We start from the raw sequence: 18917 nt of genomic DNA on the forward strand, positions 1-18917 counted from the left end.
GACCTGTAGCGTTAAATCTTTGGATCATTTTTACCTTATGACCTTTATTTTATGAATCTCTGTGACACCTACGGGATGATCTGCCTCTATTGAAGGCGTTTCTGAGATATCGCATTCACGAGGATGGGATGGAAGCAGACAGACGGGCTACCCAAAAACATCGTCCCTCCAGCGAGGTATTAAAATCAAACAATCAAAGACCAGTTTATATTTACCTGGTAGAGCATGACCGGCTCTATACTGTAACCCAGCATCTCCGCGAACTCCCTCGCGATCACTGACTTGCCACAACCCTAGAAAACACAAAATTATTGTTTTTGAGACCACAGACCACATCCACCACGTGCACTGCATGTGTGTATACTGTACATCATGTGTTCGCTACCTTGGCTCCTATCAGACATATGTCCTTCACCATGTGCGACTGCATCATCTCAGCCATCAGCTGGGAGTGGCTCGGCGTGCTGATGAAGGTCCCGCTGCTGTTGGGTGGTCGCGGCTCCTTGATGCCCGCTGGGACCTGAAGTTTGACGGAGACAAGAAGAAGTCACGAAAGAGCAACCAAGAGCTCGAAGCTGTGGGAAAATATTCCTTTAAATAATGATTCATGGATAATCAGAATCAATGACGCACGGCTGGGAAAAAAAGCACTGTTTCCACCAACAACACTTAATTATCAAGAAATCCATGAGATACACACCACTGTATATTAGAAACTATGCTGCGCATGATGAAAACTTCAAAGAGTTAATAAGGGTGACATCATTTGTTTGGCTGGAAGATCAGCACCACTATTCTTAGAAGTCTGGAATATCTCTGTTCTCCCAAACCCCACACAGTGACTCATTCACAAACACTGTTTTTCATCCAAGAAGAAGAATTAAAGACCGATAAAGACGTTCCCCTCAGAGACTCCTCAGAGCATCAGTCACAGATAAGATGGTCAAGCTACTTACACAGTGCGTCTGTCTGTGTGTGTGTGCGTGTGGTCTGTCATGGGACAAAGGGTTCTCTGTGCAGCGTGTGACGCACTTTTGTCGGAAACATGTTTTTAGGTCATAATTTAACGAAGGCCTTGTGGTCTCACTCACAGGGACAGTCGGATAATTTAATCTGATATAAATGAAAAATAAATAATATAATAATTCACAAGATTCTTGTCGAATTTTATGTCTTTGTTATTTATTTATCTATCTGTTTTATGGAACAAAAAAAAGCAGGTACGTCTCTCGTGCACAAGCATGAGGAAGCCCTTGGATCATTACTGCATGCTGCTGATGTAACACACATTCCTGCCACCCACTGGTTTGTGGACTCCTATTTGGAAGCCTCAAAAGAGTTCAGCATTTTGGCCATCACCACCTTGGAGCCAGAAGTGACCATATGAAGACAAGAGGGTGGAGCTACGGAGGAGTGAGGGATGGATTTGACTCACAGACCGTAGCTACACCTTGCAGACAGCCTGTCACTAAAATGGCCCCGCCTAAAATATGCTTAACTTTAGGCCTTAATAAAATGCAAACAGGTGAGTTATATAAAAAGTCACTCCCGTACAGTTGTCATGAACGTTGAAATTAGCTTTAGAGAACAAAACTGGACATGTTAACATGGGGGTCTATGAGAATTTACTCTGTTTTGGAACCAGCCTCTAGTGGCCATTAGAGGAACTGCAGTTTTTGGCATTTCCATATTGATTTCATTGTTTAGCCTTGGAAGTTGCCACTTGCAAGAAACACAGCAATGCACCACCAATAGTAACCACCACAATGGTGCCCACTGGTTTGTGGGCTCGTGTTTTAAAGCCTCAACAGAATATGGCTTTTTCGTCTGTTGCCATCTTGGATTTTTGGAGCCAGAAGTGACCATAATTGGACGAGAGTCTTGGCTTCATTTGTCAGTGTCGGAGGTTGCCGCTTGGAAACAACGGACAAGACTGCAGGATGTAACATACAGGATTTAAAGTACTTAAAGAAAACTCCATAGGGTATCTTTAACAGTGGCAGCAGTACTTTATGTCTTTAATCCACCATCAGAATAAATCATCCCATCCCTCCATACAGCTGTCGTAGTTCAGTCTACATGGTCTGCAGACCAGATTGGAGCTTTAGTTTTACACTGTACATAGCCAGTCTACTGGTACCTGAAAGGTGACGTCCTTGTTTGCGACCTTTAATGTGACGTCTGCATGACCTTCAAGATCCTTCGTCCTGGAAACACTCAAAATGGCGCTGGGTGCCGGCTGACGACGACCATCCATAAGCTCAAACCTCTATGACAGTGTGCCACAAGATGCAAACAGGCCAAAATTAACACCTTTAAATAATGTGTTTTAATTATGTTCAGATCTAAACAAGCATACAGATGACAGTTAGGAGCATTTTGGTGGTTCACATCTTGACTTACACTGAGCACGCCCTCCACAGCGGTGCGCCCATCCTTGCCCAGGATGCTGTTGTAGGGGTAAAGTCTCTGGACAAGTTGCTGGGAAGACAGCATGGGCAAAGCATTCTGCAACAACACAGAAAAGACAGACATTGGACACCAGCATTCATGAACCAACAAGGGTCTTTTTTATTTTTAATGCTGGGCTTTCATTTTTCATTCTCTCTCTCTGAGAGTTAGTGAGAGGAAGACTGCTGGTGCCTGGACTCTCACCAGCACAGTGAGGGCAGGAAGCAAGTTGTCCACAGGGAAGTCAGGAAGGCCAAGGTTGGATGATTCCTGGGAGCACAGCGTTGTGGCTAGTGACAGCAGCTGAGACACCCTGACACACAGGATACAGCAGAATATCGCACATGAAGAAATACTGAGCCTTGAAAGACTGTAAAAGAATACTCATGACTCATAGGAGCCATTTAAAATGCTATAAATTTGCTTTTAATTTACCTTTCTGCAGCAAGGTTTGGTCCTACTGTGTACAGCAGCTCCAACTGGTCCTGAAAAGAAAACAATATCACGATGCGCATAGGTGGAGGGCTATACACTGTAAAAAAAAGTTTAGGGGCAGATAAAAGCAACCTAACTAAAACACAATCACTTTTTGTGCCACCATCCCTAACTAGTGATTACATGTATTTGACACATGAAATAACAGGTGCAGCCCTGAATTTCTCACAAGTTACAAACACAAACACAAACTTCAGCAGTAAAATGATGTCACTTCCACATTTACATATAATCTGTTAATTCCTGGACTGACCTTGAACGGGAGGTAATAGATGTCTCTGGCCTGGAAGCGAGAGCGGAGAGGAGGATCCAACGGGTTGCCCTTGTACTTGGGGACAGGAAGGCCGAGAGCGATGACCCGGAAGTCTTCACTTACACGGACAATCTTCCAGCTGTCCAGCTCCTCTTTGGTGTGCTCCTGCAACATGTCAAGGTACAAAACACTCCAATGTACAACTATTGTGTGTAACATGGCAAATTCCTGTCGTCATACTCATTTCATCTTAAAGGAACAGTGTTTTAGATTTAAGGGATTATTGGCATCAAGGGGTGAGGACTGCAATTAACTGAAACTTCTCCTGGTTTGGATTCGTCAAGTATTCATAGTTAAGGAAGTTTTTACTGGAAGCCAAATTATCCACAGAGGTCTCTCTCTGGTAAAAACACATTAAAAAAAAATCTGTCTTTCTGTTCTGTTCTCTGTTTTCGCCAGTTTATCCCCTAAATTTTTTATGCAAACGGCCAAAGCTACACAGCTTCATGTAACAGCAGACTCTGAATGCCACACAGTAGTTATGGCAAGGGCTTTTTTGTCCACTAAAGACAATAGGAGCACTGTAGGAGTAGCGTGAAAATTCACTGCTCAAGTGTGAAGATTCAGATAGATGCAGTTCCTTAAACAGCAGTGACCACATTAAGAACTATTCTTAAATATACACCATGATTCCCTGATGAACTCGCAAGTACAGGGGAGTTTTTAATCATTAAATTTAATTTCCCACAGCTTAAAGACCTTCAAACCCTCAAGGGTATTTGACTTTAAGGCGAGTGTGCTGCTCTGACCTGCAGCAGCTTGTCGTAACGCTCAGATGACATAAGGAAGCGTCCGTCCTCCAGCTGCATCTCCCTGTTCTCCAGCAGGTTGTTGAGGACAGGGAGGACATTTCTCTCTGCCTTCTCCAGCCCCTCCAGGACCAGGACTCGACCTTGTGTTGCTGCCCTTACAGCGCACTGCAGAAAAACAGAAGAAGTTGAGACTGGTCAGTGAACAATTAGAGAAGCGGGGGAAGATGTTGGCATCAGGAAATGGCTCATTTTAAGGCTAAACCACAACCACAGGAACCAAGTTAACCTCAGGTCAAATCTGCTGCTTCACTGTCCAGCACGACCTCTGACCCTGTGATAATGTTTGCGGTGCAACAAGCATTTATAAAAAGAGCAATATGACTGTGCATCAGTGCCCTAATGACAAAATGAGCATGCCATGAAGCCTTTCCTGAGGATGTCCTCAGCTTATTGTGTTCAGAACATCCTCCAAACTTACTCCAAACCAAACTTCAGAAACAATCTCAACTGTTTTTAGGAAGGCCTATTTTCTGCCACCAACTGTGGGATAAAAAAACCGTATTTGGTCTACTTGGTTTAGTTTCAACAGCGTGTGTGTGTGTGTGCATACGTGTGCATGTTTGTGTAGACGCGCTTTTCTGCAGAAATCAAAAAGCACGTCTGACGTCAAGAGGCAGGAAACTTTAGCTGTCTGGGTTCACCACAGAGCAAGTGGCCATATAATTAGGTTAACATGTAAATACGTGGCAGGTTGTGTGGGAAGCAGAGCTATAAAACTATAGTGAGTACCAGATGCTCTAAATTTAACTCCTGATCCATTTTCGGCACCAACGCTATAATCAGATAATTGTTAAAAATGTAAGTGACGCAGGACGGCGAGGGAGACGAGGAGGCACAGACAGGCCTTGTTCTCTGCCTCACACTAACTGTGCAAAACATGCCACCGCATACTGAGACGCTCTGGGCAAACATTCAGCGGTGAATGTTACAGACAGCTGAATAAACAGAATATTTAAAGTATGAATATGAACTGTGAGAGGTCGACAGTAACAAATAAAGACCACTGTCTGTATCAGCCCCTGCACCGTCTCTTTATGATGTATGCAACGTTTAATCATCAGGCCATAATGCATGCCCCGTGTGGACTCGTCACAATGCCTCTGCACCCAACACACCTCATTATGAATGATTTATTCTTAATTAGAATCTAGAAGTTTTAAAGGTCCCATATTGTATGAAGTCAGATTTCCATGTCTTTTAACTATAAAGCACGTAAAGGTGCCATATAAATACTGTACAAGTATCAAAATGCTCAATCAACACGTAAATGCACATAGTCTGTATTCAGAAACTGTGCCTTTAGACGAGCTGTTAGGACTTCCGTGAAGTTGTGACATCACAACTTTACTTTATAGACTGTTTCAAACTTCACAAATAAACATCCTGAGTGGGTCCCTGACACCGTGTCCTAACTGGATGCAAGCTTCCAGACTACTGCGCCTCATTGCCTTACAGCAGACGCTCTCTGTCCACGCAGGATCGTTAAATATGGAACTCTGTCACATCTTGTAAACAAACAAACAACCCAGCAGCTGTGTGTTCAGTTACCACTGAATAGATAAGTGAGTACGTACTTCCTTATTATCTATACTCACAATACTATCACAGGTAACTAATAAGACACAATTGTTGTAGCTCCCATACTACGTCATACCACCATCTCCACTTTGTAAAACATGCTAACTCTGCTGAGCATCCCACACAGTTCTTACCAGACATATTCATCCTCCTGATGCTCTCCCTCCAGCCAGGTGCCAACTTATTTAGATTTCTGTAGTGAAATGAGTTACCCTGTAGGTAATTCCTCATTTAAACATCGCGAATCAGCTGTTCCTCGTTCACTGCAGCGCTGACAAACGTGAGTAACAGAATGAAAATAGAAACTGGGCATCCAAAAAAAGTTCGGCCAAAAATGGCACACCACCTTGCAGGCAGTTAGAACAGTCCAGTAAAAAACAATGCAATCAAACTGATTTAGTCGCTGACACTCACTTGCGTCACATCCAGTTTGGACACGGTGTTACTATTTCCTTTTGGAATATCGTGCAGTGTGTCTAGAATGACATCAGCTGACAGGTGGACTCAAGCTGTTGCCTCGTAATGCAATTCCAGTGAAACGGTCTATAAAGATAGAAAGTGCTGCTGCAGTGCCGTTAGAGTCATTTCCCACCACTGAAATGAAGGTGCAATGTGCAGATGTGGAACACCAAAGAAACTATTAAAGTATAAAAGGTCATTAAGTCTGTGACAGCATTCAAATTTTGCACTGGAGCCAGAGTTTGGTGTCAGTTTTATTGGAGTTAATGGGACAGGCCTGGCAAATCACTTTGCTGTTCCACCTCTGACTTAAAAATTTTTTCCATCAAAATAAAAACACATTAAATCATGGTGACATGTGTTTTGTTTTATCTCAATGTGTGCATGTTATTTTCCCTTGTTATTGGTCTCCAAACAAATCACAGATATCGTTAAAGTCCCTGTTTGATCTAAGATAGCTAACGTTATATCATGATACATAAACAAATGGGGCAGGTCCGACCTGTTATCACTGACCAGACTACAGTTCTAACCACGTAAGTCCTTATTGGCTCTGATTATTATTCTGGCTGGACTCCCTGTTATGACCTGTCAGTTTGGTAAATACCTGCCAAACTAGGACTTGACCGTGTGCTATGATGCGTTGCAGTTTGCCTCAGTGATTTACATTCATACTCACGTTAGTCATCTACCATTAATTAGCTAGCTCACATAGACGTCATGACAATGATTAAGCTTGAGACGATTGCGTTTGCCATCACTCACTGACACCAATGCTTCCTGTCCGTTTCTTTTACACCTTTACCACAGGTTTGCTTTACGGTCCAAAATGTATGTAATGTAACAGTGACATAGCTGGCTAACATTAGCTAAACAAAGTGCAAATGCTAATTTAGTTCACTGATAAACAAAGTAACTAGGAACGATAAGTGATGAAGGTCCAGATTCATGATAATTTGACAATTAGCACCACCTCCTAACACTGATAGGAAATATCATCTAGCATTAGCCCTCCTGAATATCATCAATTGTTTGAAAGTTGGTTAGCCATTAAAAATCAAATACATACTCATGTATACAATGCTAACAATGACCCTGACCCTAGCTTGCAGCTGGTAGCATTAGCAGGTTTTTGAGATGCAGCTGACAGAGCCATGATCAGTTTGGAGACTAATTTACAAGAAAAGCAAGATTTAGATGAAAAGTGTCAGTAAGCATCACGTAATGTGTGTTTTTTTAATTGTGTGGAAGCATCTGTCATTTGAAGGTGACACAAAACAGCTATGATGGGTTTAGGTGGGACTTGCCGGGCCCTTATTAACGTCAAAAGAAGTGGCACCAAAGTCTGGCACCGATGCAGAATTCACGTGCCGTCACTGATGTAATGACTCTTCCTTTTGTTGTAGGTTCCTTGTGGAAGACCTTGACACACAAACCAATCACAGCAGACTAGGGGGCCTTAAAGAGACAGCCCTTAAAATGGACTGTTTCAGACAGAGGGTGAATACAGGTGTGTTAACATTAAGCATGTAAACACGTTCTAGTAGAAAAGAATATTTCCTTGGAGACACTGCTCTCCTTCATGCCTCATATGTACAGTAGGATGTTCTCTGGTGCCATCAGGTCTCTGTGCAGAGACACATCAGATTACGTGAAAGCATGCGGTTGCCATTATTTCTGGGTCTGCTGCGGTCACACGTCTCTGATGATTAAGAATTGTTCTGTTCCATTTGCACGGCCCAAATACCTGGTTACTGCTGCTATATTCTACAACAAACTGTTCCTGTTTTTACCTCCACACATGTGGTTTAGTGTTAATTCAGCATTAACTGTGCCAGTGACACTCTTTCTCTCCCCAGGCCTGCTCTGCTCCACTTCTTGCACTTGAAGTAAAAACTATTATCAAAGAACTCAGTTTTGTTTTAGCTGCATTTATTGGTTTTCTTTCACACTTTTCCTCGGCTGTGCCGCAGTTTTGATGCCGCAGGTTTTCACACAGCACTGAGAGCTTTTGCCTTTAAATGGGATTTTTTTTTTTGGGGGGTGTGTACTTGTTACATGTGACTGACATATTACCTAGAAAGTGCAACCAATTCATTTATTTTAAAAAGAACTGGCTGCGGAGGCTAACCACTGGTTGGCTACACACTGGTTACACTTATTACTGTAATAGAGTCTTCTTCGCAGTGTGGGTTTGAGGTAAGCTGCCTTACATAAGAGCCTGCTAACTGGAGAGAGGTGACTGGAGATGTCAAAAATACAACAAGCATGTGATTACATCCATGTGACTCCATCCTTCATACAAACATGGGGGGGAGGTGGAGTGATGCTGGACTGAATGAGGAGAGGGAAAAAAAGACAGAGCGACAAGTAAAGAGACAGATAGTGAAGTGGAGGGAGAGGATGGGATGGGAGGAGTAAGCACAGGGACCGACACGTTAAATCTGAATTTAGGGCTCCAAATCAGCACAGGGCCCTGAGGAATACTTGGATGTTCTAGTTAACGCACAAGCACACACCTCCTACGATATCAAACTATTCTCAAAGAGAAAAAGCTCGCCGATTTACACCCACACGTCTTCAGTCCCTCAGGCGATACTGTAAGTGTACATATACTCACGTACCAACACACACAAAAATCAACTTCATCCTCAACAAGTTTTGTCCAACACACTGACTCATAAACCGGCATGTGCCAAATCACGCTGCCCACATTTCAATGGACAACACAAGATTCTTTCAGATTCAAGGAAGAGCAAAAATAAGCCGTTACACCTGTTTGTACCACCAAAATATGCTGTGCCTATTTATGAGCTGTTTCCATGGAAACACCTGTTTTCATGTTGATGAGAAGGTGGGAGGCAGATGATCCTTTGGGAAGTGGAGGGGTTGGCTTGCTTTACTTATTGTAGGAAACAGAGAGTGTGTTAAGAAGCCTTGGTTGATACGTTCCTGTGCCATCGGTCAATGTCAGCGACTGATCTGTGCTGCGCATGTGCAACACTCAGCAGAGGTGAGATGGCTATTTCGTTAGCTACATAGATGTATAAAGAGAACTGCATACAGTGTTGGAAGCAGGGCCCCGTTCATTCCTATGTAAATTGCTCAAAGGCAGCAGAATTAATCAGAGCATTTGTATCACATGCTATGTGTTTGTGCACACATCCACTCTTTGGCCCTGTTTTCCTAACGTGCTAAATCAGAAGGTCATGCAACTTCATAACGCCACCACACCTGGGTGTCATGGGAGTGGTGCAGCAGTGGCACGCATGCAGAGCAGGTGTGAAAGGGGATGGATTTGTGTTTTATTTTTCTTTTTAAAAAGCAGTAACTCTGTACTGGTCGATCAAATCAGGACACCAGTGCATCATTGCCGTGATGTACAAAGAAACATGGCACAAACTCTTTACTGTATATGGCCACTGATGGTGGATGTGTGTTATAACTGCTCTAGTTCAGTATAGGGTGAATTATACTACTGAACTATCGGATTGGTTTCAATTTGAATGATAATTTGAGCAGTGTTGAGCACCGGATTTCAAGACAGCACTTGACTATGAGGTCACATCGATGGCACAGCTCTCTGGAGTAATGTAAACTAGTGTAATGAATCATGAAGTAATGAACTACATTATTCTGCTGCAGCAAAAGCTACATTTGCTTTACAAAGATGTCACTGCATGGAAAACACAGCTGCAGCTAATGGTATAGAGAATCTATCTTCGTCACTCTCTCTATAGAGTTCCTGTCATCTCTCAACTGTCACTGTCCAACAAAGGCACATCTAATTAACGTAGAGTAAAGCGGTTAAGCACGTATTGACAAGAGTCAATATTATTGTAAATGTTTGTTTAGAGGCACACCTGATCAAACTTTCCTCCTATTATTGCACGCAGGTGTGTGTGACACCTGAGCGTCGTCTGGTATACGTGCAGGAAAGCAGAACTAATGTTATGCTGCTTGTCGTCTCTTTCCTAATGTAAGTCTATGGTAAAAAGGTTTATTGGGGACCAATGGCACCGCGTGATGGACCTGGAAGTTGTAGTTACACAGTTTGGCCACTATGTCAAATTGGCTTCAACGCTGAGTGCACCTCTTAGAGGCCTGGTTAGCTACGACCATCAACAGCTCCGGAAAAAAAACAATGTGTTGAACTTAGAATGTTAAGACTTTTTTAAAACTGTTTTAATGTCTTCTGGATGCACTCTGATGAGGTAAATGATATAAGCATGAACAGATAAAGTCAATATTATTGCAAATGTTTGTTTAGAGGCACACCTGATCAAACTTTACCCCTATTATTTCACACAACAGTGGGTGACACCTGAGCATTGTCTGGTATACGTGCAGAGAAGCAGAACTGTTGTTAGCTGTTGAGCAAAGAGGGTTACGCCTTTTTAAAGTGGGAATTCTGCCACTGTCAATTTAACGTCACAAATAAACGAGACAAATGTTTTTCCAAAGGTTTAACACGTTAAAACTAGATGTTGTTCCAGACGGTCTTTGAGTTGCTTCACTAATTTGGACAAGTTTTAATGTTTTCCACTTGAGAGTATCACAAAAATCCAGCAGTCTTTAATATGTACTGACTTTTTTTTAATATATTTTTAAAAATTTCGAGCGTGAAGACAGCTCCCTCTCACGACATGCCAAGAATGTCTGTAGTTTGGAGCTGGAACGAATGATTCAGACAACAATCACACGTGCTGATAGATGATGCCAATATCGCAAGATGTCATCAAGGTACATATATGTAGGCAGTTTGTCAAATGAATCTATTGCTAGCTGATAAATAGTCCTAAATAGACCATCATTTTTAGATTTGAGACTTTTGCATGATTGATACACAGAGCTAAGCATCGCTTTTCTTAAAAATAAAATTAACTCTAAAGTATACTTGATAAAAAATTACTGCTGTTTTCAATAAGTTCTCAAATTCCTCTTCTAATCCAGTTGGTATGAAAAATATTCAGTCTGCTGTGTGACTGGCTTTTTCTCTGAAGATATTTTGTCACAGAAAGTCAAGCACAGGCGTAAATAATACAATGAATGAGGGCTGAATTCCATTTAGCTGCTTCACTTTCAGGTTTCTGGCATTATGCATGTCGGCTCACTGACGCACTGTAATGGCTTTCTGGGGCCACTTTAATTCAGGGTCGGCAACCTTTACCAGCTAAAGAGCCACTTTGACCAAAAATAATTCTTAAAAAGTTGGTCTGGAGCCGCGGAACATATTTGAGCCTCATAATTACGGTGACACGACCCAGTAAGTCTAAATTAGGCTATCGACGTTACTAATAGGTCAAATGTTCTGCCACAAGGTAGCCACTCTGCAGTGGGCAGATTTTGTGCCTTAAACTTTGCAGAATTAGTAGTGAAAACAAAAGAATCTGTCCTCACACTTAATGCTTTAGTTTTCACTAATACTTTTCCTTCTTTGGATTTGAAATCCACAGATAGCCGAGCTAACGAGACTCAAGACTTGCCACTGCTACTGAGGTTTGGCAGAATGTAGAGGAAAAGGTGCCAGGCCATAGATGCATGATGCACATTTTAGTTGATGAAATGTTAAAACTTTCTTTTGTTGGTGTACAGCCTACACATTTTACAATTGGAGAACGTAAAAATTCATTTTCCATGTGATCAAAGCCACGGTGAGCCAATGGAGAGGGGCTAAAGAGCCTCATGTGGCTCCAGAGCTCCAGAGCTGCCTCCCCTTGCTTTAATTGTACGGAGCCAGGCTAATGTTATTAATGTTATTAAGGTTATAAGCAGCACCTATGTTTTCCAGGTCAAAATGTCTGCTGTGGGAAAGGCTTGCAGAGAAAGTGTTTGTTTGCCAAGTTGCAACGGTTTCTTAACCAAACAAAGATGGCGGGTAAATTAACATCATACAATATGCGTATTAGGGGCTGTGGCTCAGGAGGTGGAGCGGCTCCTCCAGTCCACATGTCGTGCCAGTTGTGAGTGTGTGTAAATGGTTACTCGAGTAGCAAGTGGCACCTTGTAATGCAGCCTCGGCTCCAAGTGGTTGGAAGGATAAAAAGGAGCTATGTGAACGCAAGTCCATTTACACCAGTTATTTTGTGGGCTGTAATTTTTTTTTAACACCATGATGCCAATCATGCAGGATGTAATCAAGGTACATTTGTAGGCAGTGAGTCTAATTATGTGGTGCCTATAAAATGTCACTGCAAACCCTGCAGATAGAACACATACTGTACCTGCTCTGTCGCTTTGGCTTGTACAGTCAATAAATACCCTTTTCAACAGTCATGGGCTGGTTTGGTTTGGTTTGGGTCAGGGATTTGCATTTCCATTATAACAGGGCTATCTACGTGAAGGTGTGTCTTAAATTGATGAATGAATCCGCGTTTCACGTTTTCCTACCATCCATAAATTTCAAAATGTTTAGCTCCTTTAGCTGTCGGAGTATGAATGTAGTTTCCTCGTCCATCCAGAAGTGCGTGTTCTGCTTTACGGTCGCCATGGTGTTTGTTGTTCCAGGAGTTACTGCACTGCTGCTACGTCATCTCTTTCTTCTTCCAAGTTCAACTTTCAATCGAACTGTCTAGGTGTGTTAGTCGAGCTACGGATAGTCCATTTCAGTCAGACTAAGCCAATAATTCAATTTTCCCAAGCTGCATGTACTGTACTGAGTGAGACATCACCGCTACTCGCCTGAGAGCAGGCAGCCCGACTTTTGGACCCACTATGAAGAGGGTCCATCTCCGGCGTGGCATGGCGCAACATGGCACATCTAAACTGACTATGGAAACACAGATCAGCTTTACATGGCTTCACTCCGCACAGCCAAGAATGACGATGGAAAAAGGGTATAAGATGATTATTCTTTCTCAAAAAGACCTGTTTATAAATTAGACTGTAATGTGCTGAAGATAGAATTAAAAGCTTTCTGTCCCTGAGTCTCATGAAGTGTGTCCGTTTCCATTTGTTAAGAATAAAAATGCATTTCAGGAAAAAAAAAACGCTCCTTTAATCACAGAAAAAATAACGTCATTATTTTACATTTGAAAAAATGTATATAACAGTAATACAGGTGATTACATTCAACATAAAGGTATTTGTGTTTTCCTGAAGGCGTCTATATGAATGCATCTTTACACACAAAAGGTTAGGCTGGCTTTTGAAAAACTGCAGTGTCAGTGTTTCCCTGTCTGGAACTCTTCCATTCATTTAAGTAAGAGGAATATCACTGTGAGCCATACGACTATCAAATCAAAAGAATCAGCTACAGCCAAAGAAAACTGCCACATCAGCAGGGTGACGGCTTTAATTCTTCATCTGCACTGGCACATAAATAAGCCCCTTTACTTTGTATTAAATTATAAAACCACTCAGAGAAGTAACAGCTGAGGTGCGGTGCGGGCCGATAAACAAGTAAACACAGTACTGTCAGCAGTGAACACTTTCTTCTCATCACCAATGATGCATCCACTGAGAAATCTTTACCTATACATGTGATACATATCTATTCAGTCACCACTATACTACTGAAGAAAAGTGGCGTGACACTCGACAGGAGCTGAACTCACTCCCAGCTTCAGTCTAATTATAAGAACCTCACTAATGAGTTTTCCTCTTCCAGAAGAAGATTTGTGAGTAAAGTCTACAAGATAAATGTGCTGAGAATAAAAAACAAACTTCACTGTTTCCATGGAGTTTTATGTTTGAACTGTTACGCAACCGATTTATTTTTTACACCGATGGAGCCATGTGCTAATTAGCCGCGTGGATAATGACATGACTGAGTAAATGTTAATTATCTCAGCTTATCATCATTTGTCACTGCCGGCTCCTTGAAGCCTGATGACAGGGTTTAATGATCAGGCTTATGTGGATTTTTCTTTTTCTTTTTTTTTTGGGTACCCCTGAGAAATGAATGGAGATGAATGGAGAACAGAAAGTTCTCCTTAGAGAAACCAGCCTGGGTAATGAGGATCTGCTGGTCTCCATGGTTACTTGACTTACAAAGTCAACAGTGTGCGGGGGTGTACGTTTGCATTAAGCCTGATCGATCAGAAAGTGGCTCGGAGAGGAACAGAACGGTTTATTATGTGAACGGTGTCTGTCTGTGTGCTTCAGAGAAAACTAAAGAGAATAGAGCACGCTCAGTTACTGTTTCACCTTTAGAGAAAATGGTGTTGGTCATATCAGTTCATGTGATGTTCATGTTTTCTTCTGTTCCCTTGTTGTCCTTTGTGCGCTCCCTGTGCTGCTGCTGTGCCAAATACTAAATGGCTAGTGAGGCAAACAATCTGGAGGAGTGAATTTACAGTGTACAGTGTATAAATCAGAAGAAAATCTAAAAGCACAGAGTGGGTTTACCTGGTCGATGTAGAAGGCCGTCCCTGAGCGGATCTCTCTCCTCTGCTTGAGGTCAGTCTCTGTGGTGTCCCTGGACAGGGCGACATACTCGACTTCCCGCCTGGTCAGCTCCTGGACAACAATGAGGGAAAACTTTAGCACTTCAGAAACCCAAGAAAAGTTTCAGGCATTTTTTTTTGGCACAATAAAAATATGAACTTAAACATTAATAACATATTTCAGGGACCCCGTTGTGAGAAAACTTAGTATAAAAATAAGAGTGGGACTTTGTCCAAAAAAATCATTTAAAATCTGCATTTCAAGAGTCCAAAGTGAGAGCTGTGTCTGCACACTAGGTGGATATTGGCGTGATATTAATGGACAGGATCTCAAGGTGTAGGTCTGGTTTGGGGACCTCAGAATTGCGTCTCTGCTTTTTGCAGATGATGTGGTTCTGTTGGCTTCATCACACCGTGACCTCCAGCATGACCTGAGGTGGTTTGCAGCCAGGTGTAAAGCAGTCAGGATGAGACTTATGAGATGATGAGATAAGGCCACAGTTATCTCCTGGAAAACAGTGGATTGCCCCTTGGTAGTATAAAGTTAAAGTTAAAGTCCCACTGATTGTCACACACCTGAGTGTGTGAAATTTGTTCTCCGCATTTGACCCATCCCCTGAGGGAGCGGTGAGCAGCAGTGGTGCCGCGCTCAGGAATCATGTGGTGATCTAACCCCCCAATTCCAGCCCCTGTGCTGAGTGCCAAGCAGGGAGGCAATGGGTCCCATTTTTATAGTCTTTGGTATGATCGAACCCACGACCTCCCAGTCTCAGGGTGGACACTCTACCACTAGGCCAGCTCAGTAGCCTAGTGGTATAGTATATATAGTAGAGTAGTATATCACGGTCTTGTTCGCCCCGAGAAAATGGAGTGTGAGATGGTTGGGTGGTTTGATGAGAAACTAAACCTGTATTGACTTTAAATTGATCATTTGTAGTTCAGTCTTCCTTTGGTGAATTAAAAAAAAAAAAAACCCGGTCCATTAACATTGCACATTTGGAGTGTTTCCGACCGCATTATGCATTAGTAATGTGAAAATGAAAGTATTGCACTTTATGGTCACTGTCCGCATGTATTACTACAACCTAGTGTGTGCAGAATCTCATTAAGGCCTATTTGACTGTGAGAAGAAACCAGAGCACTTCAAGGTTCATAATGTGCCTGTCAGTAAAAATTAGTGTCAGTAAGTTATCTTGTTTGTTCCTCAATGATTTTCAAAAGTGTATTATGGAAGAATTTTGCCAGTACAGCCAGTACAAATGTTCGTAGCTGGGTTGGTTCCAGTAATGAGTTAATTCACGCTGCTGCTGAAACACGCACCAAAATAAATACGATGGGAGGCATTTTCACTGCTTTAGGATGTGCCAACATTAAGCATAGTGAGAGTCGGAAAGAGAGCCATAGGTAAGTCTGCTGAAACAGCAGAGTATGGTCCCCATGTCACATTGCCAGACTTTGGATTGTGCTAAAACAACACCCCTGGGTATTGGGTTTGTCGTAGTTATTTTACAAATACTTCAATACACGTAAGGGTTTCCACATGCTGTCGTTTCACAACTTATCAGTGTGTGTGCGTGCGTATGTGTGTACTCACCAAGTACTGCATAGCTATGGATCGTCTCAGGGGTCCTGGGGGACCAATGAGAAACACATCCTGTCCCAAAAGGTCTTTCTGCATAATCCATCGTAGGTGCTGAGCCACTGTCTGCGGAAGCGAGTCTGAAACTAGAAAGTAACTTTTGTTTTATCTTTTGCCACTTTACTTCTCTCATTTCATGCAGACATATATGATGTACATAGAGAAAATGCCTTACTGTGTTTGACAGGAACAAGCTCTGGATTCCGGGGTGTTTTGAGTTTGTAAGAGATCTCTCCGATCGTCACTGTGTCACCTGCCAACATCACAGTAGCACATTTTAACACAGAGACATTCAGGACAGTGCAATAACGGTTTCAACTTATATTTACCTTTTATTGGTGTCAGCCACGGCACACACCTTTGACACAGTAACAACAGAGAGACACAGGTGACTACTTGCTTCCTAGCTACTAAACAGTCCTGGTTTGTGCCTCTACTGTAACCATATTTTTTTAGCTAATACATGGTTGCATTGATGGATTTTCTTAACAAAATGAAACCCCCTTGAGGTTATGTGAATATGTGAACTAACTGCTGTTTTGGGTGAATTCTGAATTCCTAAAGCAGTCTTCCAATCCAGTTGGCAGAGAAAATATTCAGTTTGCTGTGCAGCTGGCCTCTTAGAAGACATTCTGTCACAGTAAGACAAGCACAGGTGTAAATATTAAAATAAATGATGGCTGAATTCCACATCCGTGCTTCTGTTTCAGGATCATGTCCTGTTACTGCGCATGATGGCTCATTCTCTGGGGAGAATTTGGCTGCTCACAATAGTCTTTTCTTGTAAATCAGCTTCTTCTTGAAATATACTAAGACGGTTATAAATACAAGACTTAAGTTACAGTGTGGGTAATATCAATAAAAGTAGTTATAAATAAATAAATATTTGATTTAATAAAAGACAGCAGCAAACAGATATGTCTTTAACCTTGATTTAAAAGACGTGAGAGTTGGTGCAGACATGCAGTTTGTTCCAGATATGTGGTGCATAAAAACTATATGCTGCCTCTCTATGTTCAGTCTGTAAGATCTTAAATTGAATTGCACGATAATATTGTCACATCATCGGTATCTGCAGATATTGACTTTGCGTATGCATGCATTATATGATGTTAATTCCACTACAGAAGAGACTTGATTATCACTAAAATTAGGTGTGGGAAAAAGTGGATATATCAATACCAGTATCAGTTATCAGTCAAATAACTTGTTACACATGGCATATCGGATAACTGGCAAAAAACAATCCAATATCATGCACCCCTAGATCTTAAATTAAGACTGGGCTGAGACAAGAGGAACGCTTTTTCTCCGGAGATGAATTCAGAGGTAGTCAAAAATGTCCAGAATCTCATATTGAAGTTTTACTGAGCTAAGTTATGTTGAGGAGAAACAGACAGAACAAATCCAGTCTCCCTTCCCTCTGAGTTGTCACACTGTCCTGGCTATACTGGGTACCCTTTAACTAAACAGAGCCATCTTTACTGTTAGACTTTACACCAACATGTCTGCTGTGAAAAAGGCCTGCAGAGAAACTGTCTGTTTGCAGAGATGCAACGGTTTCTTAGCCAAACAAAGATGGCAGCCTGGGTAACATCTGCTGGCTCTTTTGGCACAACCTGAGATTATATTGTGCATCACTGCTGTACATTTAAAGTATGTAATAATATCAACTGAAATGAATAAACATTAATGGCCCTGACAATTAAAAAAGTTTCAGTGATACAACTGATGTGCCTTTGGCTGCCATCTTGCTGCCATGTGCAAAATATCCTCTTGTGTTATTACACAGCCTACATAGTTTGGTTCGTCTGTTTGGAGAAAATAACATGCATAAAGTATGTCTCTTAAATGTGACGTTAGCTAAAAATCTAAGAATACGTTTCAAATATAAAGTTTATCGTTAATTAACTGTTAAAACTGGAGCCAGCTGCTAACTTGACATGACACAGCTAATTACCTGGTTTTAACCTTTAACCTACTGACGTTAGCTAGCGTTAGATAAATGTTTCTAACAGGCTACATGCTAACACTTATCTAGTAGTTGTAAACCAACATTTTGTCACCAGCTGTCTAAAGTAGTTTAGCTAACATTTGGTAACAGCTAATTATTTATTATCTATGCAGCTAGCAGCGTTACTATAGTCAACGTATACACGTCTGTGACGGCAGGTTAGCTCTTTCCTAATGGAAACCATGTTAAACACAGTGTTGGCCCACGCTGGTTCAGACAGGTAGCTCACCTGAGGATGTGTTGAGCAGTCTGACCTCATGTGTTCTCCACATCCAGCCGTCTCTTCCCAGAACAGCACCCAGAATATTCCGCATTCTCCTGGCAGCCACGGCCGCTGCGGTGCCGCTACATAAGATCTGAGAGTGCATATTTAAAACTATAATGTCGTCATACAAAACATAATCTAAAATAAAGTCCACGAGCCCGGTGTCAAGCTGTGTCCTGACCGGCCTTCTTCACATTTCATAACATCTGTCAGCTCATTTTATAGGAGTCGGAAGATAATAAGAGACGGACCGCTGGGTCCGGGGCTTAATGCTTCCGTAGTGGTTTCACGTTTTTTTTTTGTTCCGTTCCGGCGTAAAATTTACAACGTTAATAACATCGAAATGCGACTTTAACAGTTGTTGTGTTGCTAAATCATGGTGAATGAATAAAGGAATACATATTTTATGTAATTAAGATGTAACCTGACCTTTCTGTCCGTCTACATGGCTTCAAATACTCCGTGGTAATTTTAGAAGTAATATTGAATATTTGGGTAAGAACA

The 18917-nt window shown here is 41.9% G+C and overlaps 1 protein-coding gene across 1 annotated transcript in view; it reads right to left on the reverse strand.

Moving 5' to 3' along the window:
- The window catches only part of vwa8 (von Willebrand factor A domain containing 8), a 109747-nt gene extending 91106 nt beyond the window's left edge, over window positions 1–18641 (reverse strand). The window contains exons 1-12 of the mRNA XM_049593344.1: window positions 18378–18641; window positions 16310–16387; window positions 16090–16220; window positions 14458–14568; window positions 4009–4176; window positions 3200–3364; window positions 2887–2936; window positions 2656–2764; window positions 2404–2508; window positions 2141–2269; window positions 386–520; window positions 216–293 (exon numbers count right to left, since the gene is read on the reverse strand). Coding sequence (XP_049449301.1) covers window positions 216–293; window positions 386–520; window positions 2141–2269; window positions 2404–2508; window positions 2656–2764; window positions 2887–2936; window positions 3200–3364; window positions 4009–4176; window positions 14458–14568; window positions 16090–16220; window positions 16310–16387; window positions 18378–18516 — 1398 coding nt within the window. The 5' untranslated portion in view covers window positions 18517–18641. The remainder of the gene's footprint in view (window positions 1–215; window positions 294–385; window positions 521–2140; window positions 2270–2403; window positions 2509–2655; window positions 2765–2886; window positions 2937–3199; window positions 3365–4008; window positions 4177–14457; window positions 14569–16089; window positions 16221–16309; window positions 16388–18377) is intronic.
- Window positions 18642–18917: the final 276 nt, after the last annotated feature.

This window comes from Epinephelus fuscoguttatus, linkage group LG13, assembly GCF_011397635.1.
Source record: "Epinephelus fuscoguttatus linkage group LG13, E.fuscoguttatus.final_Chr_v1".
In the NCBI taxonomy this organism is placed as follows: Eukaryota; Metazoa; Chordata; class Actinopteri; order Perciformes; family Serranidae; genus Epinephelus; species Epinephelus fuscoguttatus.